The sequence below is a fragment of the Pongo abelii genome, chromosome 12 (genome assembly GCF_028885655.2).
Source record: "Pongo abelii isolate AG06213 chromosome 12, NHGRI_mPonAbe1-v2.0_pri, whole genome shotgun sequence".
Classification (NCBI taxonomy): Eukaryota; Metazoa; Chordata; class Mammalia; order Primates; family Hominidae; genus Pongo; species Pongo abelii.
The window spans coordinates 105171005-105198385 of record NC_071997.2 but is presented as its reverse complement, the minus strand read 5'-3'; the positions used below and the strand labels follow the sequence as shown (position 1 = coordinate 105198385).

The following is a 27381-nucleotide window of genomic DNA, read 5'->3' as shown; positions in this document are numbered from 1 at the left end:
CACCATGCCTGGCTAATTTGTTTTGTTTTGTTTTTTGAGATAGAGTTTCGCTCTTGTTGCCCAAGCTGGAGTGCAACAGTGCAAACTCGGCTCACCGCAACCTCTGCCTCCTGGGTTCAAGCGATTGTCCTGCCTCAGCCTCCCGAGTAGGTGGGATTACAGGCATGCGCCACCACACCTGGCTGATTTTGTATTTTTAGTAGAGATGGGGGTTTCTCCATGTTGGTCAGGCTGGTCTCGATCTCCCAACCTCAGGTGATCTGCCTGTCTCGGCCTCCCAAAGTGCTGGGATTACAGGCGTGAGCCATCGCGCCCAGCAATTTTTTGTATTTTTAGTAGAGACTGAGTTTCACCATGTTGGCCAGGCTGGTCTCGAACTCCTGACCTCGGGTGATCCGCCCTCCTTGGCCTGCCGAAGTGCTGGGATTACAGGCGTGAGCCACCGCGCCCGGCCTGGATGTCTTTTACTTACGTGAGTGTAGATATCTCAGTGCAGATGGCTCTGGGATTTTATAAGGGTGTTAGCAAGAAGACCCTTTTGATAAAAGAGTTATGCACAACAAAACCTTTGCAGTGAATCCATAAATATTTGTGTGTTTAGGTTAGCTCCAAAGGTTCATATCCTGGGAGGTAGAGGCTCAGAACTCTTATTTCCATTATATTCACTTCCTTTGTCCAGGAGAAGATGGAGAACACCAGGAGTCAGAAAACTTGGGCTTCATTGGCACCAGCTTAGCTGCCAGTCCAATCCTTGATTCTCCTCTGATTTTTTTTTCCGTGTGTCTGTCTTTTCCATGAATCATCTTCTTGTTTACTTCTCTTGATTTCTAGCCCATTTTGAAAGCTGGAGATGAAATAGATGAGCCAAGTGAGAGGGAAAGGCTCCGAACAGTTCTAAAGAGACTGGGAAAGCTCAGGTGCATGCGTGAGGTAAGGGCCCAAGGACAGCAATTCCTTTTGCCTGAATTCTCAGGTCAATGTCTTTTGTTCTTCTTTCCATTTCTTCTCTTCCTCATTGTAGACTTCCTAGTTCTGTACTATCTTGGTCTCTTGAATCATTAATAGTTATTTATTTTCTTCCTCATTTCCAAAAATTTATTTTTCTCCCCCTTCCCTTTGTTTGATGGGGTTTCCTTACCATCCTTTTTTTAATGTGATGAAGAGGATCCCAGTGACCCCTCACTGTGCTGAACTTTGGTATATATTGCTGGGTATTTGATATTGGGGTGGGGTTGGATCACAGACCAAGGAGAAAGCTCTGACATAGAGTAGATGCACAGTTATAGTTTATCAAGGGCTGACTAAGCTGATTGAAAATCATGCTTGATCAAAGTAGGATGGCCAGAGACAAGGAAGGGTTGTGCTGATGGGAGATGGTGGAGAGGGTCTACTGAAATCAGAGGGTCTATTTGTATTTTGTGGTGGTGAATGCTTTATGGCTGTTTAGAAATTTAGGGATCATGTCAAAAGATGTAAGATTATAGTTTAGGCTTCTCTCCTGTGTTCAGAGTTGCTCCAGTAGCTTCACCAGCATCATGGGATATCTCTACCATGTCAGAAAATGTGGCAAAGGGGCTGCAGAGCTGGAAAAGATGACCCTGAAATGTCACCACTGTGGAAAACCATATAGGTCGAAGGCTGGACTTGCATATCACCTGAGGTCAGAGCATGGGCCTGTGAGTACTGATTCCTTTCTATACCCTGCGTGGGGATGTATTTCGTGGTGAGTCCTTACCCCTCTATCTTCCCATATGTGTTTGGTTCCTCATTTGTATCCTCTTTTAATCTCTGAATGCTTGTGTGTTGTCTCGTCTTTATTCTTTCTTTGTCCTTATTTCTGCCTTTTTAACATTATTAGGTTAGATAAATAAAAATTCAAAGTATAGTCCAGGCAGAAGTAAACTCATTATTATATATTTTATATCTTATATATTTTTATATAGTGTGTGTGTGTATATATATATTATTATTATTATTATTTTTTCTTTAAGAGACAAGATCTTGCTGTCTCAGGCTGGAGTGCAGTGGTGGGATCATAGCTCACTGCAGCCTCGAACTCCTGGGCTCAAGCCATCTTCTTGCCTCAGGCTCCTAAGTAGCCAGGACTACAGGCTTGCATCACATGGCCAGCTAATTCTTTGTTTTTAATTTTTTGTAGAGACGGGGGTCTCATTATGTAGCACAGGCCAGTCTCAAACTCCTGGCCTCAAGCGATCCTCTTACCTTGACCTCCCAAAGTGCTGGGATTATAGGTGCAAGCCACCCTGCACAGCCCATTAATTAATTAATTAATTTATTTATGTATTTATGTATTTATGTATTTTTGAGACAGACTTTCCCTCTGTTGCCCAGGCTGGAGTGCTGTAGAGCAGTTTGGCTCACTGCGACCTCCGCCTCCTGGGTTCAAGTGATTCTCCTACTTCAGCTTCCCGAGTAGCTGGGATTACAGGTGCGTGTGCCACCACGCCCAGCTAATTTTTGTATTTTTATTAGAGATGGGGTTTCACCATGTTGGCCAGGCTAGTCTCGAACTCCCGATCTCAGGTGATCTGCCCACCTCGGCCTCCCAAAGTGCTGGGATTATAGGCATGAGCCACTGTGCCCAGCCCCATTGTTATACTTTTAAAACTAAAGGCATTCCCCCATAGCTAGAGCTTTTATGGGCATCTGTCCAGCTGGTTCCTCTTTCATTTTTTTGGTTTAAATTTTTTTTTTTCTCATTACATTTCCAAGGTTTCCCACCCTGTGGTTTCTTTTTTTTTAGAGTCATTTGTTAAGATATAATTTGCACATGGTAATGTTTACCATTTTAGTGCATAATTATAAGAATTTTGACACATGTATCCAGTCATGTAACCACTATCACACTCAACACATAGACTAGGCAGGGTGCCTTAGCTCACACCTGTAATCTCAGCACTTTGGGAAGCTGAGGTGGGCGGATTGCCTGACCCCAGGAGTTTGAGACCAGGTTGGGCTACATAGTGAGACCCTGTCTCTACAAAAAATGAAAAAATAAGCCAGGCATGGTGGTGTACACCTGTAGTCCCGAGTACTTGGGAAACTGAGGTGGGAGGATCACTTGAACCCAGAAGGTTGAGGCTGCAGAGCTGTGATCATACCACTGCATTCCAGCCTGGGTGACAGAGTGAGACTCTGTCTCAAAACAAAAAAAAGATGTTTTACAATTCTATCACCACCTCAAGTTGACTTGTGTCCTTTTAGTCAGCCTTTTCCTCCAGCTACAGCCCCTGGCAACCACTGATTTATTTTCTGACCCTATAGTTTTACCCTTTTCAGAATGTCATATAAATTGAACCATACAGCGTGTAGCCTTTCAGTCTGACTTCTTTCATTTACCATAATCCATTTGTGATTCATCCATGTGTTGCATGTATCATTAGTTTATTCCTCTTTTTTTCTGACTAGGATTTCATTGTATGGATGTTTCAAGTTTGTTTATCTACTTACCAGTTGAAGAACATTTGGTTGTTTCTAGTTTTTGACGATTACAAATAAAGCTGCTATAAAATTCACAAAGGTTTTTGGGCTGGGCACAATGACTCATGCCTGTAATCCCAGCACTTTGGGAGGCTGATGCAGGTGGATCGCTTGAGCTCAGGAGTTCGAGACCAGCTGGGCAACATGGTGAAACCCCATCTCTACAGAAAACACAAAAATTAGCTGGGTGTGGGTGGTACATGCCTGTAGTTCCAGCTACTTGGGAGGTTGAGGCGGGAGGATGGCTTGAGCCCAGGAGGCGGAGATTGCAGTGAGCCGAGATGGCGCCACTGCACTCCAACCTGGGTGACAGAGCAAGACCCTGACTCAAAAACAAAAAACAAAAAGATTGTTATGTGTTGTTTTTTTGAAACGGTCTCGCTCTTTTGCCCAGGCTGGAGTGTAGTGGCGCCACCTTGGCTCACTGCTACCTCTGCCTCCCGGGCTCAAGCCATCCTCCCACCTCAGCCTCCCAAGTAGCTGGGATTATAGGCGAGTGCCACCACGCCCAGCTAATTTTTGTATTTGTAGTAGAGATGGGTGTTTGCCATGTTGGCCAGGCTGATCTTGAACTCCTGGGCTCAAGTGATCTGCCTGCCTTGGCCTCCCAGAATGCTGGGATTACAGGCATGAGCCACTGTACCTGGCAAAAAGTTTTTATGTGAAAATAAATTTTAATTTCCCTTGGGTAAATACTTAGGAATGAGATTTCTGGGTCATATGATTAATGTATATTTAACTTCATAAGAAACTGCTGCATTGTTTCCCAAAGTGGCTGTGCCATTTTGCATTCCCACCAGCGAAGTATGAGAACTCCAGTTGCTTTGCATCCTTGTCTACATTTATTATTGTCAATTTTATTTTTTGATCCATTCTAATAGGTATGTAGTAGTACTTTACTGTGGTTTAAATTTTCATTTCCCTAATGACTAACAATGCTTAATCTTGTTGACCATCTTTGCATGTGCTTACTGGTGATTTGTATGTCTTTAATGAAGTGTCTGTTCAAATCCTTTGTTCATTTTGGGGGGAAGATTTTTGTTGTCTTATTAAGTTTGGGATATATTGTGGGTTTTTTATCATTCCGGATACAAGTTCTTTATCTTTTTTTTAACATTGTCTCTTGAAGAACAGAGTTTTAAATTTTGATATAGTTTGATTTATATATTTTTTCTTTATGGATAATGCTTTTGTTATATCTAAGAAATCTTTGCTTAACTCAATGTATAATTTTCTTTCTTTTTTTTTTCTTGAGACAGAGTCTTGCTCTGTTGCCCAGGCTGGAGTGCAGTGGTGCAATCTTGGCTCACTGCAACCTCCACCTCCTGGGTTCAAGTGATTCTCCTGCCTCAGCCTCCTGAGTAGCTGAATTACAGGTGCCCGCCACCGTGCCTGGCTAATTTTTGTATTTTTAGTGAGATGGGGTTTCACCATGTTGGCCAGGCTGGTCTTGAACTCCTAACCTCAGGTGATCCACCTGCCTCAGCCTCCCAAAGTTCTGGGATTACAGGTGTGAGCCACTGTGTCTGGCCCTCAGTGTATAATTTTCTGTTGCTACTGTGAATCACCACAAACTGAGTGGCTTAAAACAACACACATTGATTACCTCACAGTTCTTTAGGTCAGGAATCCAGTTACAGGATGCCTCAGCTGGTTCCTCTGCTTAGAGTCTCACCAGGCTGGAATCAGTGTTGGTAGGGCTGTTCTTTTTTAGAAGCTCTAGTGAGAGAACATGTTTCCAAACTCATTCAGATTGTTCAAGAATTCAGTTCCGTGCAGTTGCAGGAGTTCCTTTCTTATTTGCTGTGGGCTAAGAATTCTCACTTTCCAAAGGCCACCTGCGTTCCCTGGCTCATGGCTGTCTTCAAGTCAGAGACAGCAGGTTGGATGTCTCTCATGCTTTGAATCTCTCCTGCCTCCTCTTCTGCTGGATCTGTCTTACTTAAAGTCAACTGATTATAGACTTTTATCACATTTACAAAATACCTTCACATCAATACACTTAGATTTATGTTTGATTGACTGATGACTGTATCCCAGCCAACTTGACACATCAAAAAACCGTCATACACAGGATCACACACATTTTCTCCCTTGCTATAAAACTTCTAGAAGTTTTATAGTTTTATCTTTTACATTTAGGGCTATGGTCCATTTTGAGTTAATTTTTATATATAGTGTGAGGAATGGGTTAAGATTTTTCTCTTTGCATACGAATGTGTCTTTTAACCACTAAGAAGCCTTTTTTTTTTTTTTTTTTTGAGACAGAGTTTCACTTTTATCGCCCAGGCTGGAGTGTAATGGCGCAATCTTCGCTCACTGCAGCCTCCACCTCCCTGGTTCAAGCGATTCTCCTGCCTCAGCCTCCCGAGTAGCTGGGACTACAGGCGTGTGCCATCATGCCCAGCTAATTTTTATATTTTTAGTAGAGACAGGGTTTCACCACGTTAGCCAGGCTGGTTTCCACCTCCTGACCTCAGATGATCCACCCGCCTTGGTCTCCCAAAGTGCTGGGATTACAGGAGTGAGCTACCATGCCTGGCCCTAAGAAGCTTTTTTTACCAGTAAAATATACATTAATATGGTGGAACTTGATGCTAGTGGTTAGCAATCTACTACATAGCTCTTTTGATATTTAGAGCAGGAAGCTCAGCCTTTAATCACTGGCTGTGATGGATGCCACTTATCAGGCCTATGTTTTGCTGTGTCTCATTTTTGCAGATATCCTTCTTTCCAGAGTCAGGACAGCCAGAGTGCTTAAAGGAGATGAACCTAGAGTCAAAGAGTGGGGGCCGAGTTCAGAGACGTTCTGCCAAGATAGCTGTATACCACCTGCAGGAGCTGGCCTCTGCTGAACTGGCCAAGGAATGGCCCAAGAGGAAGGTGCTTCAGGACCTGGTACCTGATGATCGAAAGGTAAGGCAGAAGCATGTATCAATTTGGGAACCATTATGTCTAACATTGTGTCTACTGTACACAGAGATGTAAATGCACTTGAGTAAGTATGTGATAGGCAGTATTTTGTTTGTTTATCCTTGGAGATAGAGTACATCTGATCTAGCTTTGGTGTTTGGATTCAGTTAGGTTCTAGAGTGACAGTCTGTTTCATAAGTTCCTTAAAGAGCCCTCTTAATTCTGGACTACTTCCAGAGGGAACCTGAATTCTCAGATTAGATTTTTGTGTAATGTGTTTTTGTTTTGCTAGCTCATATGTAGTTTATATTTAGTTGAGATAAATGGTTTCAGTTTGTTTTGTAGTAACAGAACTCCTCTCCCCCGCTTTTTTCAAAATAAAATCCTATGCAAAACACCAGTATATAAAATAACTTAAAAACAGACTTGCTCTGAGTAGCTGTGAGTAGTGAGCCCAAAGCCTTGTCTACTTGGCCTTCTTCTTCTTTATGCTTTTATTGTTCCCCTACACGGCCCCAAGCATACTTCTCAGGGGTGCAGAACCTGTTTGGAAGCCCTTGGATCTATTAGACTCTACTAGAATAGATCATAGAGGAAGGGCATTATTTAGCCAAAATGAGACAAGGATATATGACTATCAGATAGTCTTGGGAACAGGTTGAAGGGATACGTAATACGGAGTAAGAGAGGAGCAAAGGGCCTCTTATTCTCCAGGGTATCAAGAAGTTCACATTTGGCATAGGGCTCTGACCTATGTGAGAGGAATGTTATGTCTTATAAGAAAATAAGGCTGGGTACAGTGGCTCAAGGCTGTAATCCCAGTACTTTGGGAGGCTGAGGTGGGTGGATCATGAGGTCAATAGATCGAGACCATCCTGGCCAACATGGTGAAACCCCCTCTCTACTAAAAATACAAAAATTAGCCTGGCGTGGTGGCAGGTGCCTGTAATCCCAGCTACTCAGGAGGCTGAGGCAGGAGAACTGCTTGAACCTGGGAGGTGGAGGTTGCAGTGAGCCAAGACTGGACCACTGCACTCCAGCCTAGGTGACAGAGTGAGACTCTGTCTCCAAAAAAAAAAAGGAAAAGAAAAGGAAAGAAGGTCATACCCTAGTTTCTAACACTTATGTCTTTTTTGGTCTAAAAATTAGTCCAGAGTGGTAGGTGTGCACTCCTGGTGGACGCTCCTGGTGTCCAAGGAGTTGGATTGTATTTTTGAGTATTAGAGTATACTTTCTTGTTTTGGACTTATTTCTACATTCTTTTTTTCCTGCTACAGGCTAAAGTACATGGCTATCTAAATCCAATTTAAATGTGGGTTTTGCACAGTGATATTTATCTCATGATATCACAGTCAGGTTTCACTATGCATAGGATGTCATAAGGAAATTTAAATATTTGTTAACTGGCTGGGCGCAGTGGCTCACGCCTGTAATCCCAGCACTTTGGGAGGCCGAGGTGGGTGAATCACGAGGTCAGGAGTTCGAGACCAGCCTGGTCAACATGATGAAACCCCGTCTCTACTAAAAATATTTTTAAAATTAGTGGCTGGGCACAGTGGCTCACACCTGTAATCCCAGCAATTTAGGAGGCCGTGGCGGGACGATCATCTGAGGTCAGCAGTTTGAGAACAGCCTGGCTAACATGATGATACCTCTTCTCTATTAAAAATACAAAAATTAGCTGGATGTGGAGGCGGGCGCCCGTAATCCCAGCTGCTTGGGAGGCTGAGGCAGGAGAATTGCTTGAACCTGGGAAGCAGAGATTGTAGTGAGCCAAGATCGTGCCATTGCACTCCAGCCTGGGCGACAAGAGCGGAAATCTGTCTCAAAAAGAAAAATTAGCCGGGTGGGACACACGTGTAGTCCCAGCTGTAGTCTCAGGTACTGGGGAGGCTGAGGCAGGAGAATGGTTTGAACCTGAGAGGCGGAGGGTGCAGTGAGCCAAGATCTTGCCACTGCAATCTAGCCTGGGCCACAGAGCAAGACTTCATCTCAAAAAAATAATAATAAAAATAAATAAATAAATAAATATTTGTTGCCGGGCGTGGTGGCTCACACCTGTAATCGTAGCACTTTGGGAGTCCAAGGCGGGCGGATCACGAGGTCAGGAGATTGAGACCATCCTGGCTACCACGGTGAAACCCCGTCTCTACTGAAAATACAAAAAAATTAGCTGGGCGTGGTAGGTGCTTGCCTGTACTCTCAGCTACTTGAGAGGCTGAGGCAGGAGATTCACTTGAACCCGGGAGGCAGAGGTTGCAGTGAGCTGAGATTGCGCCACTGCACTCCAGCCTGGGTGACAGAGCAAGACTCCGTCTCAAAAAAATAAAAATAAATAAATAAATATTTGTTAACTCATTGATAAAGTTGGGTATTGTCATCTAGCAGATGCTTTCCTAAAATCATCAAATAGGTTACATATGTGTATATATATATATATATATATATTTTTTTTTTTTTTTTTTTTTTTTGAGACAGCGTCTCGCTCTGTCACCCAGGCTGGAGTGCAATGACGTGATCTCGGTTCACTGCATCCTCTACCTCCCAGGTTCAAGTGATTCTCGTGCCTCAGCCTCCCAAGTAGCTGGGATTAAGGCATGTACAACCATGCCTGGCTAATTTTTTGTAGAGGTGGGTTTTGCCATGTTGCCCAGGCTGGTCTCAAACTCCTGAGCTCAGGCAATTCGCCTGCCTTGGCCTCCTGAAGTGCTAGGATTACAGGCCTGAGCCACTGTGCATGGCCTGGTTTATATTTTTGACAGCGTATAGATAAAAGGCATTATTCTTTCTTAAATATAAAAATTTAATCTTTTTGAGTAGATAACATATTCTTCAAATGGTTCAAAAACTCAAAATGATGCTAAACATTGAATTAGCCCACTCCTACCTTGTCCTTGTTCTGTCCTGTCCCCATGGTTAACCATTCTCATTAGCTTCTTGTGCATCTTTCCACTGTTTCTTGATGTACATATAAGCAATGTATATTCTTTCTTAAAAACTTTGAATTTTGAAATAATTTTAGACTAGTTAGCAGAGTTTCCAAATGCTCTTCACCTAGCTTCTCCTAATGCCAACATCTTACCTAATCATACCTTAGGATATTATCAGGATACCACATTTTATTTCATTTCTGTGTCTCCTTAGTCTCTTCCAATCTGTTATAGTTCCCCTGGCTTTATCTTTTGTTTTCTTGATGCTGTTGAAGAGAACTGGCTGGTTATTTTGTAGAATGTTCCCCAATGTGGATTTACATGATATTTTCTCAAGATTAGGTTGAGAGTTCTATATGTTTTTGGCAAGAATACCACTGAAGCAATGTTGGCCCTTCTCCATGTATCATATCAAAAGGTATATGATGTTGATATGTCTCTTACTGATGATGATAATTTTGATCAGTTGCTTAGGGTGTGTTTTCTAAGTATCTCAATGGCAAAACTACAATCTTCCCATTTGTAATTAGTGAATATTTTGTGGGGAGATGGAATATACACATATCCTGTTTCTTATCATACTGTTGCCTTCTTAGATTAGCATCCATTGACAATATTTGCCAGTAACATTTTTTTTTTTTTTTTTGGAGATGGAGTCTCACTCTGTCACCTAGGCTGGAGTGCAGTGGCGTGGTCTCAGCCCATTGCAACCTCCACCTCCCGGGTTCAAGCAATTCTTCTGCCTCAGCTTCCTGAGTAGCTGGGACTACAGGTGCGTGCCACCATGCCTGGCTAATTTTTTTAGTTATGGTAGAGATGGGGTTTCATCATATTGGCCAGGCTGGTCTCGAACTCCTGACCTTGTGATCCACCCCCTAGAGTGCTGGGATTACAGGCATGAACCACCACCCCTGGCTGCCTGCAACAGTTATGCCTGTGATGCTTACATAATGATTTTCAGTTTCCATCGTTTTTTCTATAATTATTGATTAGAACTCTAATGTGAAAAGATCTGTTGTTTTCCTCTATTTATTTGTATAAGTAAAGACTCAATGATGTTTATTTTATTCCATGGGTTATAATCCAATGCTATTGTTATTTATTTTGCTGCTCAACGTGTCCCGGATTTGGCAGTTGAGAGCTCTTTCAAGTGGGCTCCTATGTCTTTTTGACATCCCCTATCCTTTTTTGAGAAAATTTTTTACTTTATGACATGATAAGACAGGCCGTAGGCTTATCTTCCATTTTTCCTGCCCCAGCCCTGGAATCGACCATTTCTCTAAGGAATCCTGGTTCCTTTTATTAAAGAATATATTTAGAAGTGAATATTTAAGTGCTAGTTCTACTGGAGTGTCATTGTTTCTGTGCCTTCTTGGTGGACAGAGTTAGGATATAAAGGCATGTATAGTCATACATGCACACATACACATCCATATTTATTTTTATGGCTGTGTATCTGTATGTATATTAAAAGCCATGAGACCTTCATTTCTAATCCAACACCACAAGTTTCCTTCTAGCCTTCCTTTTTCCTTATTTGTAACTTCTTTCTCCAACAGTGAGAAACCTGGTTCTGATTATCCACAGTATATTTACTTATTTGCTCAATTCTAGTAGTATATAAAATAGTGTCAGAATTACCAACTCATTCCCTTGTAAAAAACAAATTTTCTATATTTATATATACTTCTTTTCATCTTGAGCCTTACAGTATATAGTGAAAATAGTATTTTCCAAAGTTACTGAGGTTGGTTTTTTCTTCCCTGCCCCCATCATTGTGTCACTTATTTGTAATAGGTTCATGTGTTATTTTTATTAAGTTTTGGGTTTCCCCTACATCCTGTTTAATGTAACTATTCATTTATTTTGGGAATATATGAAACCACCATGGTTCTAAATCAGACCTATTCAAAGAGATATGTTCTAAGTCACTACTCCTCATCCCAACTATTCCATTCTCATTCCCCTTTTCTTTCTACTGTGTTCCCACCTACCTCCAAAGATAACCAAACTCATTCGTTTTTAGTTTACCCTTCCTGTATTTTTATGTGATGGATCATCAGATACATGTATATTTTCTTATATCCCCTTCTTTCTTACTACAGATAATTTTTTTGATACTCTGCTTTATTTCACTTAATAATATAGTTGTGGCTGGGTGTAGTGGCTCACACCTGTAATCCCAGCACTTTTGGAGGCTGAGGCAGGCAGATCATGAGGTCAAGAGACTGAGACCATCCTGGCCAACATGGTGAAACCCTGTCTCTACTAAAAATACAAAAATTAGCTGGGCATGGTGGCACGCACCTGTAGTCCTAGCTACTTGGGAGGCTGAGACAGGAGAATAGCTTGAACCCGGAAGGCGGAGGTTGCAGTGAGCCAAGATAGCACCACTGGACTCCAGCCTGGGCAACAGAGCAAGACTCCATCTCAAAAAAAAAAAAAAATTTATATATATATGTGTGTGTGTGTGTGTGTATATATATATGTGTGTATATATATATATAGTGTGTGTATATATATATATGTATATATATATATACAGTTGTCCCTCAGTACATGTGGGAAGTTGGTTCCAGGACCTCTGTGAATACCCAAATTTGTGCATACTTAAGTTCTGCAGTCAGCCCTGCCAAACCTGTGTATATGAAAAGTGGTCTTCTGTATAGATTTGTTTTGTGTACTGAGAATACAGTATTTTTGGTCCTTGTTTGGTTGAAAAAATCCACATATAAGTGGACCTGCACAGTTCAAACTCATGTTATTCAAGGGGCAACTGTGTATCCTGGAAATTACTCCACATGTGTTCATAGAAATCATCCTCATCTTTTTTAAAGCTGGATAGTACTTCATTTACATAAATATGATAGTTTATTACTATTACTAATATGATAGTTTATTACTATCATATTTATGATAGTAAATATGTATCATATATGATACATTTATAACTATATTTATATAAACTATGTACTATGGAGCTGTAAAAAAGATTTTAGATAGGCCCATTTACACTAGCTTCAGAGGAGACTAAGTGCTTATAAAGAAAGCCACTTCTGTACTCTATAAAAGTATTGTGTACTCTATTCTTTTATAGATTTACCAGAGGTTCTTTGGGCTACCTTCCTTACTTCCTCCATTACCTTTATGGGCTTTGGGTGTGTTTTTTTGTCACAGAGAATCAGCTTCTTTTCAGACACTTCAAAGCAGAAAGATTGTTTACTCACCAGAAATACAGCTATTTACCCATGGTGGACTTTGCAAGAACTGTCTGTGCAGGTTGCTCTCTCCTCTCTGAAAACTCTAGTTGTAGTTGTAAGGAGAGATCAACTCACGTCAAAGCCTGTAAAAAGAAGTGCTAGAAATAATTCTACTTTTGAAGTATAAGCAGATATTATGTATTCTGTTCCCTGATTTCTCTCACATCCCTGTTTTATGTTGAACCTTTTTTGTTTTAGAATTTTTAAAAATACCAAAATTAGCATGTTATAATTGAAGAAAAATTAGAAATGCAGATAAATAGGAAAAAATATTAAAATGATTCAAAATTCTACCAGAGATGTAGTCCCAGCTACTCGGGAGGCTGAGGCAGGAGAATGGTGTGAACCCAGGAGGCGGAGCTTGCAGTGAGCCGAGATCGTGCCACTGCACTCCAGCCTGGGCGACAGAGCGAGACTCCATCTCAAAAAAAAAAAAAATCTACCAGAGAATACCACTGTTAATATTTTGATTTATACACTTCTAACCTTTTACTCATCTACATTTATTTCTATGACTGAGTATATGAATGTGAATTTGTAGCCCTCTCTCTCTTTTAACATTTTTTAAATTTATTTTTTTCTTTCCTAATCATTAGAACCTATGAATCTTTCTTTTTTAATACATATTTTAATTCTATGTAGTACTCTGTAGCTTTTTTTTCTTTTTAAACTGTAGGTGAAGTATTATATCTGAGTCTCTTGTCCTCTGTTAAAAATCAAACTTTTCTAAGACAAACAATAGACCGTTATACTTACCAGTTTCAGGTACTTTACAGGGTCTTGTATCTTACAGTGTTTTTGTGTCCAAGAGTATAGATTTGAGAATTATATAACCTAAAGAGTTGGGTGTGAAACTTTTGGGATATTTTGGTTGGGAGTTGGATTTATCTAATGTTTCTGGTTGTCTTGTCTTGTAGCTAAAATATACTCGTCCAGGGCTACCTACCTTCAGCCAGGAAGTATTACATAAATGGAAGACAGATATCAAGAAATATCATCGTATTCAGTGTCCTAACCAGGTGGTTCTTTCTCATTCATTTATTCAGTAAATGTTTATCAAGCATCTGCTCTTGCTTCTGTTATTTATTCCTTCATGACAAAATACCTGAACCTCAGTGGCTTAAAACAGTTATTTTATTTGTTCACAATTCAATAGAGCAATAATTCTGTAAAGGCTCAGCAGGGCAGTTCTCCTGCGATATGTAGCATCAGCTGGAATCACTCATGAAAGTGTGTTCAGCTGGAAACTCAGACTGGAATGTTCAAGATAGTTTCTGTGCAGCTGCATTTATCTGGGAGCTTGGCTGTCCATATGGCCTCTCTCTCTAGCAGAGTAGTTGGGCTACCAGCAGGGTACACAGTGACTGACGTCTCAGAGAATATTTTGAGATCATGAAAGCAGGGCTGCAGGTCTCTTAAAATCTAGCTTCAGAATTTGCACAGCATCACTTCCATGGTGTTTTATTGATCAAAGGAATCATGGGACTAACCCAGATTCACAGGAAGGGTAAATAGACTCCACTTCTTGATGGCAAGAGTGGAAGAGAATTTGCAGCCATCTTTATTTTTAAGATTCTAAAAATATTTTTATTTTCTAGAATCAAGATGAGGGAGAGAGCCATCTTTAAACTATCACAGCTATAGTAGATTCAGTACTTTGCAGAGGAGTAAATATAAAAGAAGTGGGAACACATTTGCACTAAATAAAGCAGATTTTTAAAAAAACTAACTATATAATTTTCCGTGTTTCTCTTAAGTGTCAGAGAAAGTACTGAGGGAAGGAAATGGCTTAATCTTTCCTAAACAACTTGTTCACCTTCTGTTTCTTTTCTTTTTACCTTTCCTTGGCTTTCTTTCTTTTGCGGCTTGCATGTATATTCTTTTTTCGTTTGGTTTGTGGCACAAATTATTGGTTTTCTTCCTTCAAATGTGGAGTTGGTCAGTGTAAATGGCCAGATTGTTCAGAGAAGGGAGCTATTTGGCATAGTCTTCACACTATTTCTTCTCTTTTGCAGGGCTGTGAGGCTGTCTACAGTAGTGTATCTGGCCTTAAAGCTCACCTGGGCTCTTGTACATTGGTTTGTAACTTTTTAAACTTACTATCTTAACATGTCCTCTAAAATAGTCTGACATGGAAGAGAATTCAGTTTAGGTGAACAGCTAGTTGTCCTGTTTACCATTATTTTCAGAGGCTGCCTTAGTATTTTATGTCTCTAAGATTCTTGGTCTGGTATTGGGTGGGATGCCAGGGCATGTCCAAGACTTAGAAAAGATCACCATAGTCACAAGTCATTATCAATTTAAAGGAATTCGGAGAAAAATGTATTTGTTCTGAGTTCCTATCTCTGAATTCTAAGAGATTCAGCTCCTTGCATCTGAGCATCTCCTACACTGGGCCTGCCCTGTTTAGGTGGGCCTAAAACTTTGTAGAATCACCTTACATGTGCTTACCTGGATTGGTAAAGATCCTCTATACCCATCTGAACCATACTGGCCTCTGGGGATGGGAGGTGGGATAGGGTGTCAGGCTAACAGCCATTCACCTCACTGAATCTTTTCCATGTTGACCCAGGTGTCCTACAACCTACCAGCCATGGGAATTGCTGCCATTTTCCAATCTCCTCACACAAAATGAGCACCATGGAAACCTGAAGCTTCAGGAGGGGAGAGAAGTCTCAGTTCAAGGCAACAAGGGAGTTGTAGGCATCTAAACCAGATCTGTCCAGGAATGCTTAGGAGTTTGTCATCTTGATCCTAGTTTCTGAGTCCTTAAACTAGGTATTATAGATGGTACTCTTCTAATTCTGGATTTTGAAGGCACTTTTTGCGACAGTGGATCATAGTGGGAAGAATTGTACATTGGTGCCTCTGGTGAATTTTGGGCATTTGATCATTTTGGGGGAGGAACCAAGACAACCTGGAAGTGAAGTGAAAGGAACATAGGAAGGTAGAAAGATGTGGCATATTACCTGAGAAAAAGTAGGAGACTTTCAGATTGTGTTGAAGTAGGGTGGGTAATTGGAACAGAGTTGCACTAGGATGGATTTATGTTGGTAATCATTTATCCAAGCTGGTTTTCCTAAATCTATTACTATATTGGATCTTTTTCCTTCTTATCTTTGCTGAAGTAGAATTCCCTCTTTTCATCTCTAACAATCCCTACACATAGCCCAGGTATGTGTTTCTGAATTTACCAATAATTCTTTTTTGTTTCTCTCTTGGAAATAGGGAAACTTTGTGGCTGGAAAATACAAATGTCTTCTATGTCAGAAAGAATTTGTGTCAGAGAGTGGTGTCAAGTATCACATCAACTCTGTCCATGCTGAGGTGAGGTTTTTGTAATCCTGTGGGCCTGATATGTAAGCCACAAGAGAGGTAGGCTTTGTCCCTATTGTTATGGACTAAGGCTGTCAAGGAAAGTATCTCTAAAGTGGTTACCAGAGACATTAGAGTTAAAATATTCTCTAAACTTAGATATATAATTGTATTTTTCTGTGAAAGTATTTGAAGTCACTGTGAGGGGTGGGCGGGGTGGCTCATGCCTCTAATCCCAGCACTTTGGGAGGCCAAGGCAGGAGGATCACTTGAACCTGGGAGTTTGAGGCTGCAGTGAGCTGGTTGCGCCACTGCACTCCAGCCTAGGCAACAGAGATCCTGACTCAAAAAAAAAAAATCACTGTGACTGTAAGCATCCTTGAACTCTTTTTTTTTTTTTAGACAGAGTCTCGCTCTGTTGCCCAGTCTGGAGGGCTCACTGCAACCTCCACCTCTCGGGTTCAAGCAATACTCCCTGAGTAGCTGGGATTACAGGCACCTGCCACCATGCCTGGCTAATTTTTGTATTTTCAGTAGAGATGGGGTTTTGCCATGTTGGCCAGGCTGGTCTTGAACTCCTGACTTCAGGTGATCCACTCGCCTTGGCCTCCCAAAGTGCTAAGATTACAGGTGTGAGCCACCGTACCCAGCCTGAACTCTTCTAATTCCTTTAAATCCAATTAAGTCAAACATTTGGGAACCAGGTTGAGTTTACATGTTTGAAATTCTTGTTTCACAGTGATCTCTATACGTTCATGCCTTCTAGCATTCTAATGTCTTCCAGTAACCCATTTTTAACGCTGTTTAAAATACTGGATAAAACAACTAAAGGACATTATTGAGACAGTTGGGGAAATTTGAATGCTGACTATATTAAATAATAGTATTGTGTCAGTGTTAACATTCCCAAAGGTGATAGTTGTAGTCATGCAGGAGAATGCCCTTGTTCTTAGGTAGATATATGCCGAAGTGTTTAGGGATGAAGTATTATGATGTCTGCAACTAACTTGCACATAGTTCAGCAAAAGAAAGAAGGAGGGAAGAAGGAAGAGAGGAAGGAAAGAGATTAACAATGGTAAATTTGATTATTCATTGAACTGTTGCAACTTTTCTGAAGGTTTGTAATTTTTCAAAATAAAATTTTAAAATTGTGTATAAAAATGCTTTAAAGTTCAGAAGGTCAAGGGTTTTCTCTTGGGGAAGGTTTTTTAGTAATACAGGTGAACAGAGAAATTGTTTATGATATAATTAGATAGTCCTACTACAACAGCTTAGGAATACAATTTGCATTCTCTTGGAATATCTTACTGCAGAAACTATTGCTGCCTGATGTGGAAAAATAAAGGGAACACCTTTATTTATTTTCTGCCCTCAAATTTGATAGTACTTAACAATGTGAGCTTTAATTACTTCCATAAAATTTGGTTTCTGTTGCTTTACTGGCATAAGCTTTCAGAATCCCTAACCAAAGTCTGAGATGTCTTCTGAAGGCAGTCATATCTTTTTAGTAATAATAGCATATCTTTTTTTGCTTTAGGAAGTATTTAAAAGGTAATTATTGGCCGGGCACGGTGGCTCACGCCTGTAATCCCAGCACTTTGGGAGGCCGAGGCGGGCAGATCACCTGAGGTCGGGAGTTCAAGACCAGCCTGGCCATCATGGTGAAACCCCGTCTCTACTAAAAAGTTAGCTGGGCGTGGTGGTGGGCACCTGTAATCCCAGCTACTTGGGAGGCTGAGGCAGGAGATTTGCTTGAACCTGGGAGATGGAGGTTGCAGTGAGCCAAGATTGCGCCACTGCACTCTGCCTGGGCAGCAGAGCAAGACTTTGTTAAAAAAACAAAGAAGGTAATTATCTCCTGACAAAATCTGGCCTTTATATAGTTAAATGGTTTGTCTGTTTTCTTCCTAAAAAGTTAAAACCAGCAGAGTTGGAACCAACAAATTTCACTTGATTTGGGGCATGCTCCCTGGCATTTGTTTATTGATTTATGCCTCTATTTATGAATTTTGTGGGTGGTAAAACATCTTTACCCTGTTTCTTCCTCCCTCCATCACATTTTCTTACACTACTTTTTTTTTTTTTAACAGAAAATTTCAAACACATGAAAGTAGAGAAAATAGCATAATGAACCCAGTGTGCTGTCAGCCATCCTCAGCAATCATCAGTGTATGGCCAATCTTGTGTCATTTATAACCTCACTTTTTCTCTTCCCTTAAAGGCTTACTTTAAAGCAAATTCCACATAAGTTCAGCTGTAAGTGCTTCTTTCAATATGTATCTGTAAGAGATAAGGACTTTTGAAAACATATAACCACAAACATCATTATACCTAAAAAAGTTAAGAATTTTAATATTATCATATGTCTAGTTATTATTTAAATTTCCCTGATTATCTTATAGTGTTTTTTCGGAGTTGATTTATTCAAATTAGGATCTAAAACAAGGTCTAAATATTGCATTTGTTTGTTTTAATCTAGAGCAGCACTATCCAAAAAAATGTACTGTGAGCCATGTATATAATTTAAAATTTTCTAGTAGCCACATTAAAAAAGTACTTTAAAAAGATGAAATTAATGTTAATAATTTATTAAGCCCAATATATCTAAAATTATCTTTAACATGTAAATCAATATATTATTGAGATATTTTACATTTTTTTCATAACAAGTCTTTGAGATTTGGTGTATATTTTACATGAAAGCATATCTTAATTTGTTCTACTCACATTTAAACACATCACTTACCACATGTGGCTAGTGGCTATCTCATTGCATGGTGCAAGACTAAAAGCTTCCTCTTCTTTTTTACAAATTTGCCATTTATTGAAGAAACCGGATCACTTGTCACATACATGTACCCACATTCTGGAATTTTGCTGATTGCACCCTAGGGTAGTATTCCTCTATTCTGGCTATTTCCTTTTTTGCTTTTTTTTGTTGTTGTTGTTTGTTTTTGAGGTACAGGGACTACTGCAGTGGAGTCTTGCAGTGGGGCAGAGAGATTGGGCTCAACTCCCTATTCTGGCTTTTCCTATGAATTTGTAGATTTAGAAGATTGAACAGATCACTTGATAAGATTGAAGTTCTTTCTTTTTTGGCAAAAATACTTTATAACTGGATTTCATGTCCCCTACCCCTTAATTTTTTAAAGTGAGCCTCGAAAATATTAAGTAATTCACCCATGGTCACGTATCTAGAAACAGAGCTGGGATTTGCACCCAGGGGGTCTGGCTGCAAAATTTGTGTTCTTAGTTACGACGCCATCATGGAATAAAAATCTCCTATGGCTCAGTATGTTACATCTCATGATGAGATTTATACTCAGGAGATATAAGAGTGGGATGATGCTAAGTAAACAGACTTTGTAGATCATTTATTAAAGTCCCTAGAATTACACCTTACAAAATATGTGCTTATAATAGCTGCTCTGTATTGGATTTCTCCATCTTAAAATATAGAATCCTGAGGTATGGTTCCATATCTGTTTCCTTCTTACTGTGTTCTGCCCTAATCATGCCTTTTTTCCATTCTTCCTCCACCTTTCTTTATGTTCTTCACTATATTTTCGACTGGATGACATTTCTATTTTGCCTCTCTAGGACTGGTTCGTTGTAAACCCAACAACAACCAAAAGCTTTGAAAAGCTGATGAAGATAAAGCAGCGGCAGCAAGAAGAAGAAAAGCGGAGGCAGCAGCACAGGAGCAGAAGGTCTCTAAGAAGGCGGCAGCAGCCTGGCATTGAGCTCCCCGAGACAGAGCTGAGTCTTAGAGTAGGGAAGGATCAGAGGAGGAATAATGAGGAACTGGTAGTGTCAGCCTCCTGTAAGGAACCAGAGCAGGAGCCAGTGCCAGCACAGTTCCAGAAAGTAAAGCCCCCAAAGACTAATCATAAACGAGGAAGGAAATAGGCAGTCAGTGTAAAAGCGCTCCTAGGAAAGCAGATGTGATGCTGTTGTCACGGGGACCTGTGCTGGGAGGACTGAGTGAAGATTCTTTCAGCTGTTTGTGTAAGGCTGTGACTTTCTCAGCTCCTTCCTCCTGTGTAAATTTCACTGTCTTCCCTTCTTACACTTTGATTCCCCCCTCCCCTTTTAGTAGGTTTTCCTGCTATTCCTCGTCAAGTCCTCTTGTTTTATCTTGCCCAAAGAGCTCCCTCTCAAGGCCAACTATAGGCTCCTCTTGCCCTGTACAAAACTAAGAAACCTCTTTGGTTGTCCTTTCTTTCCTGGGGTATAGAATGTTCTTGGAAGCGCCATTGATTTAGTAGCTGCTCCATCATCTAGCTTGTGAAACCATTCCAAACTAATTTTTTAAAAAACCATAACTGATTTGTCATTTTGTATTTGTGATATAACAAGTCTAGAAGCTAGAACTGTTGTCATTCACATAATAAGATTACTCTGTCTCCTTGGGAAACAAACTTTATGGAGGCTGTTTGTCCTCTCAATATGGTTTTAAGATTGAAAGTAAGAAAATGGATTTAGGATGAAAAATCTAGAACTACCCTATGCTGTTTATACTGGCAAATGCTTTGTACCAAGTAGCAGTGACTAGACCCACAGACATGAAAAGCAGCCTTAGGAGTAACGTGACCCAAACATTAAAATGACAGGAAAGAGAAAGTAGAAGCAGCAATAAATACTGCCCCAACTTTCCTGGAGCCTGAGGCCTCATCCATAGCTATGATCACTTGCCCTCTGAAGCTTATTTTTGCTTCTTTGGTTTTAAGAATTGAGAAATATCACATTGCCCCTGATGTTTTGACAGTCTTCTAGTGCTCCTGGTAGTGCCACTAAGGGAAAACCAAGGTGCGCATTCCTTCTTCCTGGACTTTACCTCACTTGTTAGTCTATGCCCCACTGTTTTCACCCATCCCCTTAGCCAACCTCTGTCTTTGAATTTTCTGAGAATATTGTCCTATCCTCTTTTATATATGGAGTTCTCTCCTCTTTATATCCTGAGACTTTGACACCAGATGTAGATATTTATCTGGAGCTGGAAAGAAAAATTCTTTTTCTGTACCTCATGCCTATCTGGTAATGTTTAATGGGTTATTTCTCTTTGAGGGTGGCTTTCTCTGGAACGTTGGTTAGAGCAGCATTGTTGTCATGTTTCTGGATTCTCTTTCCCCGTTGTGCGTAAATATTGGTCTTATATATTCTTGCCTATTTTGTGGCATATGCCACATAAAAAATGAACCCTGATATAGACAAGTACTACCTTTTCAAATTCTGAAAGGCTATTACCACTTTAACTCTTTGTGCTCCTCCAAATAGCTTTAAAATGTGGGCTTTTGTGAAGACCACTTTCAAACAAGGGAGCACTGAAACCTGAATTGGATACTGCCAGAATAGGTAGTTTTGAAACAAGTTAAGGACATGGTGTATGCTCTCTGCATTTTCATTGGCAGTGTGCCCTTAAAGCCCTTTCAGTAGATGAGGGTTGTCAGGGAGGAGAAATGAAGAAGCTATGTTAATTTCTGGTGAGTAAGACCTGGGGAATGTTTGGCAATGACAAAAGAAATAAATGACTCTCAGAAAGATGTTTCCAGTGTTCTTTGACGCCGACCTGCTGCATGACTCCTTGACACTGTATGGGGGTAAGAAGATGGCTAGAGATGGGGGTGAGTTTGAAATAAATTCCACATGCAGTTGTCTCAGTAGTTCTTTGGTTCATGAACTATGCTGGTTAAAATGAGTAGTTTGAGATTAAAGTGAATTAGTATAGGAAACTTGCCGAGTTTCATCCAGGGACCCCTTGCAGGCATTCCTTTCCTTTTTCCTGACCAAGACCAGGGATCAGCAGGACTCAGTACAGACTATTCTCATCACAGTATTGAGTTTTAAAGTTTTTTTAAAAAAAATTCATTAGACTAACAAAGTTTGACAGTATTATGAACTTTCATACATGGTTTGGAATGCAAATTGGTACAATCACTTCAAAAGTGATTTGGCAGTATCTAGCAGAGTTGAAGATATGTACCTGAAGACTTAGCAGTTTCTCTCCTGGGTATACACAGTAACTCCTCTTGTCTAGGCATACCAAGAGACACAGAATGATTATTGCAGTACAGTTTACAATAGAGAGATACTGAAAACATGTATCAGAGGTCTACTTTCACCTTTGCAAGTTACGGGATTATAGAACAAATGGCTAGATTGTATTTCCCAGTTATCCCCCTTCCCTCCACTCTCTAGTGAAGGAGAAGCCAGCTAACTCTTTTCCCATGGGATGTGAGTGGAGTGATGAATGCCACTTGCAGGTTAGAACTTTTGAGTGGGTGTACCTCCAAGCTTTCTTTACCCTTCTTCTGGCTAAATGCAGATGATGATGGGGCCCTAGGATGTGGAAGAACACAAAATGGAAGATATCTTGCCTCCCTGAATCACCTCCTAAAGGAGAGCCACTTGCCAACCAGGAACATGTATCTGAGACTATTAAGTGAGCAAGAAATAAATGTCTGTTATTTGAGACATTATACATTCTTGGGTCTCTTTGTTAGCCTACTCTAATATACAATAATTATCCATTATCAGAATGGATAAATTGTGATATAGTCATACAGTAGAATACTATACAAGCTATAAAATTGAGTAGGGTTTCTTGTATCATCATGAGTATGTCTCAATGTCTGGGGCCAGGCACGGTGGCTCACACCTGTAATCCTAACGTTTTGGGAGGTTGAGGCTGGAGGATCGCTTGAGCTCAGGAGTTCTAGACCAACCTGGGCAATGTGATGAAATCTCATCTCTACAAAAAATATAAAAAAAATTAGCTGGGCATTGTGGTGTGCACCTATAGCCCCAGCTAGTTGGGAGGCCGAGATGGGAGGACTGCTTGTGTCCAGGTCGAGATGCTGCTGTGAGCTGTGATCGCACTACTGCACTCCAGCCTGCATGACACAGTGAGACCATCTCAAAAAATATAAAGAATATTCTGCACATCTCCTTAAAAGAGAACATTTTAGAAATTTACTCTTGCTTCATCTTGATTCTTCTCTCTCTTCTCATAGCAAATCCATTAGCAAGTCCTGTCTACCACCAACTACATTTTCAATCTCTTCACTCTACTTCTGCCATTCCAATCTAAGCCATCATTACCTCTTGCCTAGACTACAGTATCTTCCTAATTGGTTTCCTTCCACTTTTTTCTGACTTGGATACACTCCACATAACAGCTGTAGTTTTTAAAATTGTAAATCAGACCTGCTAAAGGCCCTCGGCCTATGCCTCTGTGCTCATAACTCCTGCTAGCCTTAATAGCCTCATCTTCCTTTTCTCCACCCATGTTCTGTGACCATTCCTCAACTACACATACACACCTTTCTGTTCCTTGAACCTACCAAGCTTATTGCCACCTTAAGGCATTTGCATTCACTGTTGCCTCTGCCTAGAATAGTTTCTTCCCCAGTTTTTGCATTGTAGGCTTCATTTTAGCAATCATAGCAGGTCTTAAATTTCACCTCAGAGGTCTTTTCCATCTAAACCCACTTTCTGTAACATAACCCTGTGTAATTTTCTAAATAGCAAAGCAGACAAAATGCAGATTGAAATTTTAGTTAGCCAACTTGCTGCTCACTTAGAGGTATGGATTTCAAGGTATGAAATCTGTTATCATTCAACTTTTAATGTCTTCAAGCCCTCACTCTGGAAGGGACAGCCACAAGCAGTATACCATATCCATTACCTGGGATGATAAGTAAAAATGAACTGAGATCAGGTAGAAGTTACCCACTCCTGAATTAGATAATCAGGACACCAGTGGCAGGAGGGGAATTAACAGAAGAACTAATATGCTTCCTACTTTCCAACTTTTTATCAGCCTTAGAAATATATTGTCTTAGGGTTTTTATGTCCACAGAGAATAAGCCTTCAAGTCTGTCTTGGATACCATGCTTTCCTTGTTCAGTGTTTCTGTATTTGCAGCTCACAAATTGAGATTTAGGTTAAAGTACCTGCATGCTAAAATCCTAATTTCTGCATTAAAACAGTTTTTATTATTTGCACGTGTGAATAAGACATTTAAGAGTGGTAACGGAAGAGTGATGAAGTAGAAAATGTGTTACATTGGAAGAGTAATAAAATCAGTGGATAAATGTTTTTATTTAATAACTTTAATAAAAAACTACATATTTAACAGAAAAGTTGTTAAAGCTAGAAGGTAAAGGCACATTGAAGGAGAATCCTTTTTAAATCCAATTTTCAGGGAATTCACTTTAAATGTAAATAAAGCGGAAAATGCAGGAAAATTACTTTGAAGTTTTTCATCACTAACAATTTCTGGGAAACAAAGTTCATCCTATTTTCCCATAGAGGACCCATGTTAAAATATGAGATTATATTCCCCTATACTAGGATTCAGCATTCAAATAAATCACTAGTCCAACTTCAATGTCGTAGAACCCAAAAAAATATATAACTATCCTAAAAATATGTAATTTAAAATATAATTTATAGTTACACTAAATGGCAATAAACATATGGCACACATTACAAAAGATACTTCATGTACTACAAAGTGCACCTGTAAGAAAATTAATAAATGACCTAAAACTAAAGCATTTAGGATAACATCATTTTACTTGCTATCTTTTAGAATGCTGCTAGAGAAATCGATGGCACTTAAAAAAAAAGTTGTCAAAATATTTCAACTTTTTTTGGATAAGCTTTCCTGAAATAAGCGGAGGCATTCAGTCACCTCAATGCTACAGGTGTTTCTTCAAATAAAACATTTTCAAAAGTAAGAGCTGACCTAGTATATGTCTCCTTCATCTTTTCTTACCTTCTCAATTTACTTAAACTTGTAGGGGCTTAGCATCAGATGAAAGGTCACTCTGCCTAGCACTTACTGGACTTGCTGTTATCAGAATGCTTTTTCACTCATGAGAAAACTAGAAGGAGCTACCTGGTCACTGGCACAAACTCACAAAGAGCTTATAAAAACTGCTTTTGTCTGCTAAGTTGGTCAAAAGGAATGAGGATAAACTGATACTGGTTATTTACTGAGCAGAACGCTATTCAAAGTCTATTTGGAATGCTATCCTTAAAGGTACTTTCTCTATAAAGAAATATAATTTAGCTAGATGAAATAAATCACAACTGTTTTCACTTCCTTAGGTTGGTTTCCTTTAGCTAGTTTGATGTAAATGGCTAGGTTAGGGTCATGTGTTAGGTTAACTGGAGGTTTGTGGAATAGCTTATTAACAAGAGTATTTAAAGAAAAAGCTAGTTAAGGGAAGCGGGTTACCAAATATCTAGTAGGACTGTTGGATAAAACCATCTAATCCTTCACTCCAACACATCATGATGGAGATTTTACAATAGCAATCTGGAATCCAAAAGCCTTTCTAACCAGGTTAATGTAGCACTTAAGAGTACTTGCTCCAGTTCTTAATCAGTGTTATTTTAGGAGTTACTTTGGATTAATCCTTGATTTGGTGCCTTGGGGAAGACTGGGTGTGGTCTTTGGAACATCCTGTCTATTTAGGCACTGATGATGACTTCCTTGCAGTCTCTGCCTCGCCCGGATTAAGGACTCCAGATACCACTGTTCCTGCTGCAGCTGTTGCTTCCTGTTTTCTAAGTGGCTTTGAGTAGCCGTTAGTTTCTGGGCTTGCTCAATCAGCTGCAGTAATTCCTTCTTGAACTGCTGGTTCTCTCTGTTGATGCCACAGGAGTATTCAAAAATAAACCGCTTTGCTGCCAACTTCAAGGCCTGGGCCTTCATATTAAGCTCTCTTCTTTTTCTCTTTCCCAGTAGCCTCCTGTCTGGCTCGCTCAGTTGTTTCTCCAGTAATCTTTTTTCCTGGAGGAGCTGGGCCTGTACTTCCCGTGTCTTTGCAGCTGTCTCAGCTTGGACTTTCTTTGTCTCCTCCTGTAATGTCTGTATTTCTTTCTCCTGCTTTTCCTTTAATATAGCAATGTCCCTCATTGCCTGCAACTTCCGCTTCAAACTGGATTGGATATTTTCCTTTTGCAAGAGCGCTGTTTTAAGCACTGAAATTTGTTCTGCATATCTACAGGCTGATTCTTGTCTTCTTCGTTCAATCTCTCCACTTTTTTGTAAATAGCTGTTCCATACCTTCTCAGGTTGCTTTGTGTACTCTTCAGTTTTGTTAGTCAGGTATTCCAGAAAGAATCTGTTTTCAGCCTGGACAAGTAACTTTTCTCGGTGTAGCTCCCTGGATTCCTCCAGTAGCTGTTCCCGCTGGGTTTGAACTTGTTTTATATGCTTGTTCAGATCCGTCATTTCCGCCACTATCTTTTCTTTAAGGCTTGTCTCTACCTTTGTTAGCTTCTCTGGCTTGACAAAATTATTTATTAGACTATGATATGGTGGAAGGAGCCTTCTGGGGCCCTCAGCAAAGCTGAAAGAACAAATGAGACATTCCTCTGTCAGTTAATGAAACTTTAGGAAATAAGTGCACAACTGTCCTTTATTCATACAAGAGAATATTTCTGAGCACCAGAATGTTCCAGACATTATGCAAGGTGTGGGGAATCCAGCTAGTGGTAAAGGATGAGGAATGTAGCTCATCATTTACAACGTGCGTTCACTACAACCCTGGGAGGTATTATCTCAGTTTTAAAAAAGGAGAAAGAGGTTCAGAGAGTTTAAGTGAACTTGCCCATGACTCACACCACTAGCAAGTGGCAGAGCCTGGGTATTAAAGCCAGATCTTATGACTTACTGAACACTATTCGCAGCTACAAAGGGCCACAGAAACAGATTGGGTGGTCGGGAGTAGAAATAATTTTCTAGGCTCTTTCATCATCTTTCCTGAGTTTCTGAGGGCCCTTCACTGACAAGGAAGCTCCCCTCCAGTACCTACTAGCACCTGGAATCCAAGCATTCATCCTGAAGGTCACGGCAACTGTGTAGTTCACTGAGGGTGACTGCCAAGGAATGCGCGCTAGCATCAGGAACCTGCGTCTGCAACTCGCGGGAACAATGTGCAAGTGCGGAAAGCTCCCGTAGTTTATCCGTTCGGTGCTCAAATGGTCTCGGTGCTGCCCAGCAACCCTGGAGGCTGCACCCTGCTCCAGTCCCGGCTGGTCCAGCCCTGAACGGTTTAACCGCCTCGGTTACCGAATAAACCCGAGCAGCCGGTCCTCCAGTGGCTCCGCTCCCCGTTCTCTGTGGGCTCGAAATGACAGGCATGCTCCTCGTTTTCTTGCTGTGTGAGCCCTGGCCTCGGGACTCCATCTCTTCTGGCCTTCCTCCAGGGGACAAAAGCCCTCCCAGGCTGCAGAGATCAGCGCCCTTTTCCTAGCTCCCTTCAGCCTTCCTCTCGGTTGCTCAGCGCCCCCACTTCCTCGCCACTGTCACTAGTTGACTCACCAGCCCCGCCCGACGCTAAGAAGATGCCCTGGCAACCGCCGCGCCTCTTCACCCGCTCCTTTCTGACGCTTTGGTTCTGTTTTGGTTCGCAGCCCAGAACATCGCGGAAGTTTCTCTAGCC

The 27381-nt window shown here is 40.6% G+C and overlaps 2 protein-coding genes across 5 annotated transcripts in view; one reads left to right on the top strand and one right to left on the bottom strand.

Annotated features, from left to right (window-relative positions):
* ZNF512 (zinc finger protein 512) overlaps positions 1 to 21460 on the top strand; it is a gene marked incomplete at its 5' end in the record, with an annotated part of 38506 nt that extends 17046 nt beyond the window's left edge. For both annotated transcript variants that reach the window (NM_001133239.1, NM_001135401.1), the window contains 7 exon segments: positions 832 to 930; positions 1509 to 1676; positions 6223 to 6417; positions 13522 to 13623; positions 14620 to 14682; positions 15833 to 15931; positions 19520 to 21460. In NM_001133239.1, coding sequence (NP_001126711.1) covers positions 832 to 930; positions 1509 to 1676; positions 6223 to 6417; positions 13522 to 13623; positions 14620 to 14682; positions 15833 to 15931; positions 19520 to 19828 — 1035 coding nt within the window. In that variant the 3' untranslated portion in view covers positions 19829 to 21460.
* A 2543-nt stretch (positions 21461 to 24003) lies between these two features.
* CCDC121 (coiled-coil domain containing 121) lies at positions 24004 to 27377 on the bottom strand. Of its 3 annotated transcripts, none has more exons than XM_009237441.3 (2): positions 26752 to 27377; positions 24004 to 26286 (listed from the first exon to the last, which is right to left on the bottom strand). In XM_009237441.3, exons 1-2 carry the CDS (start codon positions 27123 to 27125, stop codon positions 25332 to 25334), a joined length of 1329 nt encoding a protein of 442 aa, XP_009235716.1. In that variant the 5' UTR covers positions 27126 to 27377; the 3' UTR covers positions 24004 to 25331. The 3 variants fall into 3 exon arrangements, with proteins under 3 accessions (XP_009235716.1, XP_009235717.1, XP_002812220.1); XM_009237442.4 differs by having other exon boundaries at positions 26748 to 27365; XM_002812174.5 differs by having other exon boundaries at positions 26758 to 27321.
* Positions 27378 to 27381: the final 4 nt, after the last annotated feature.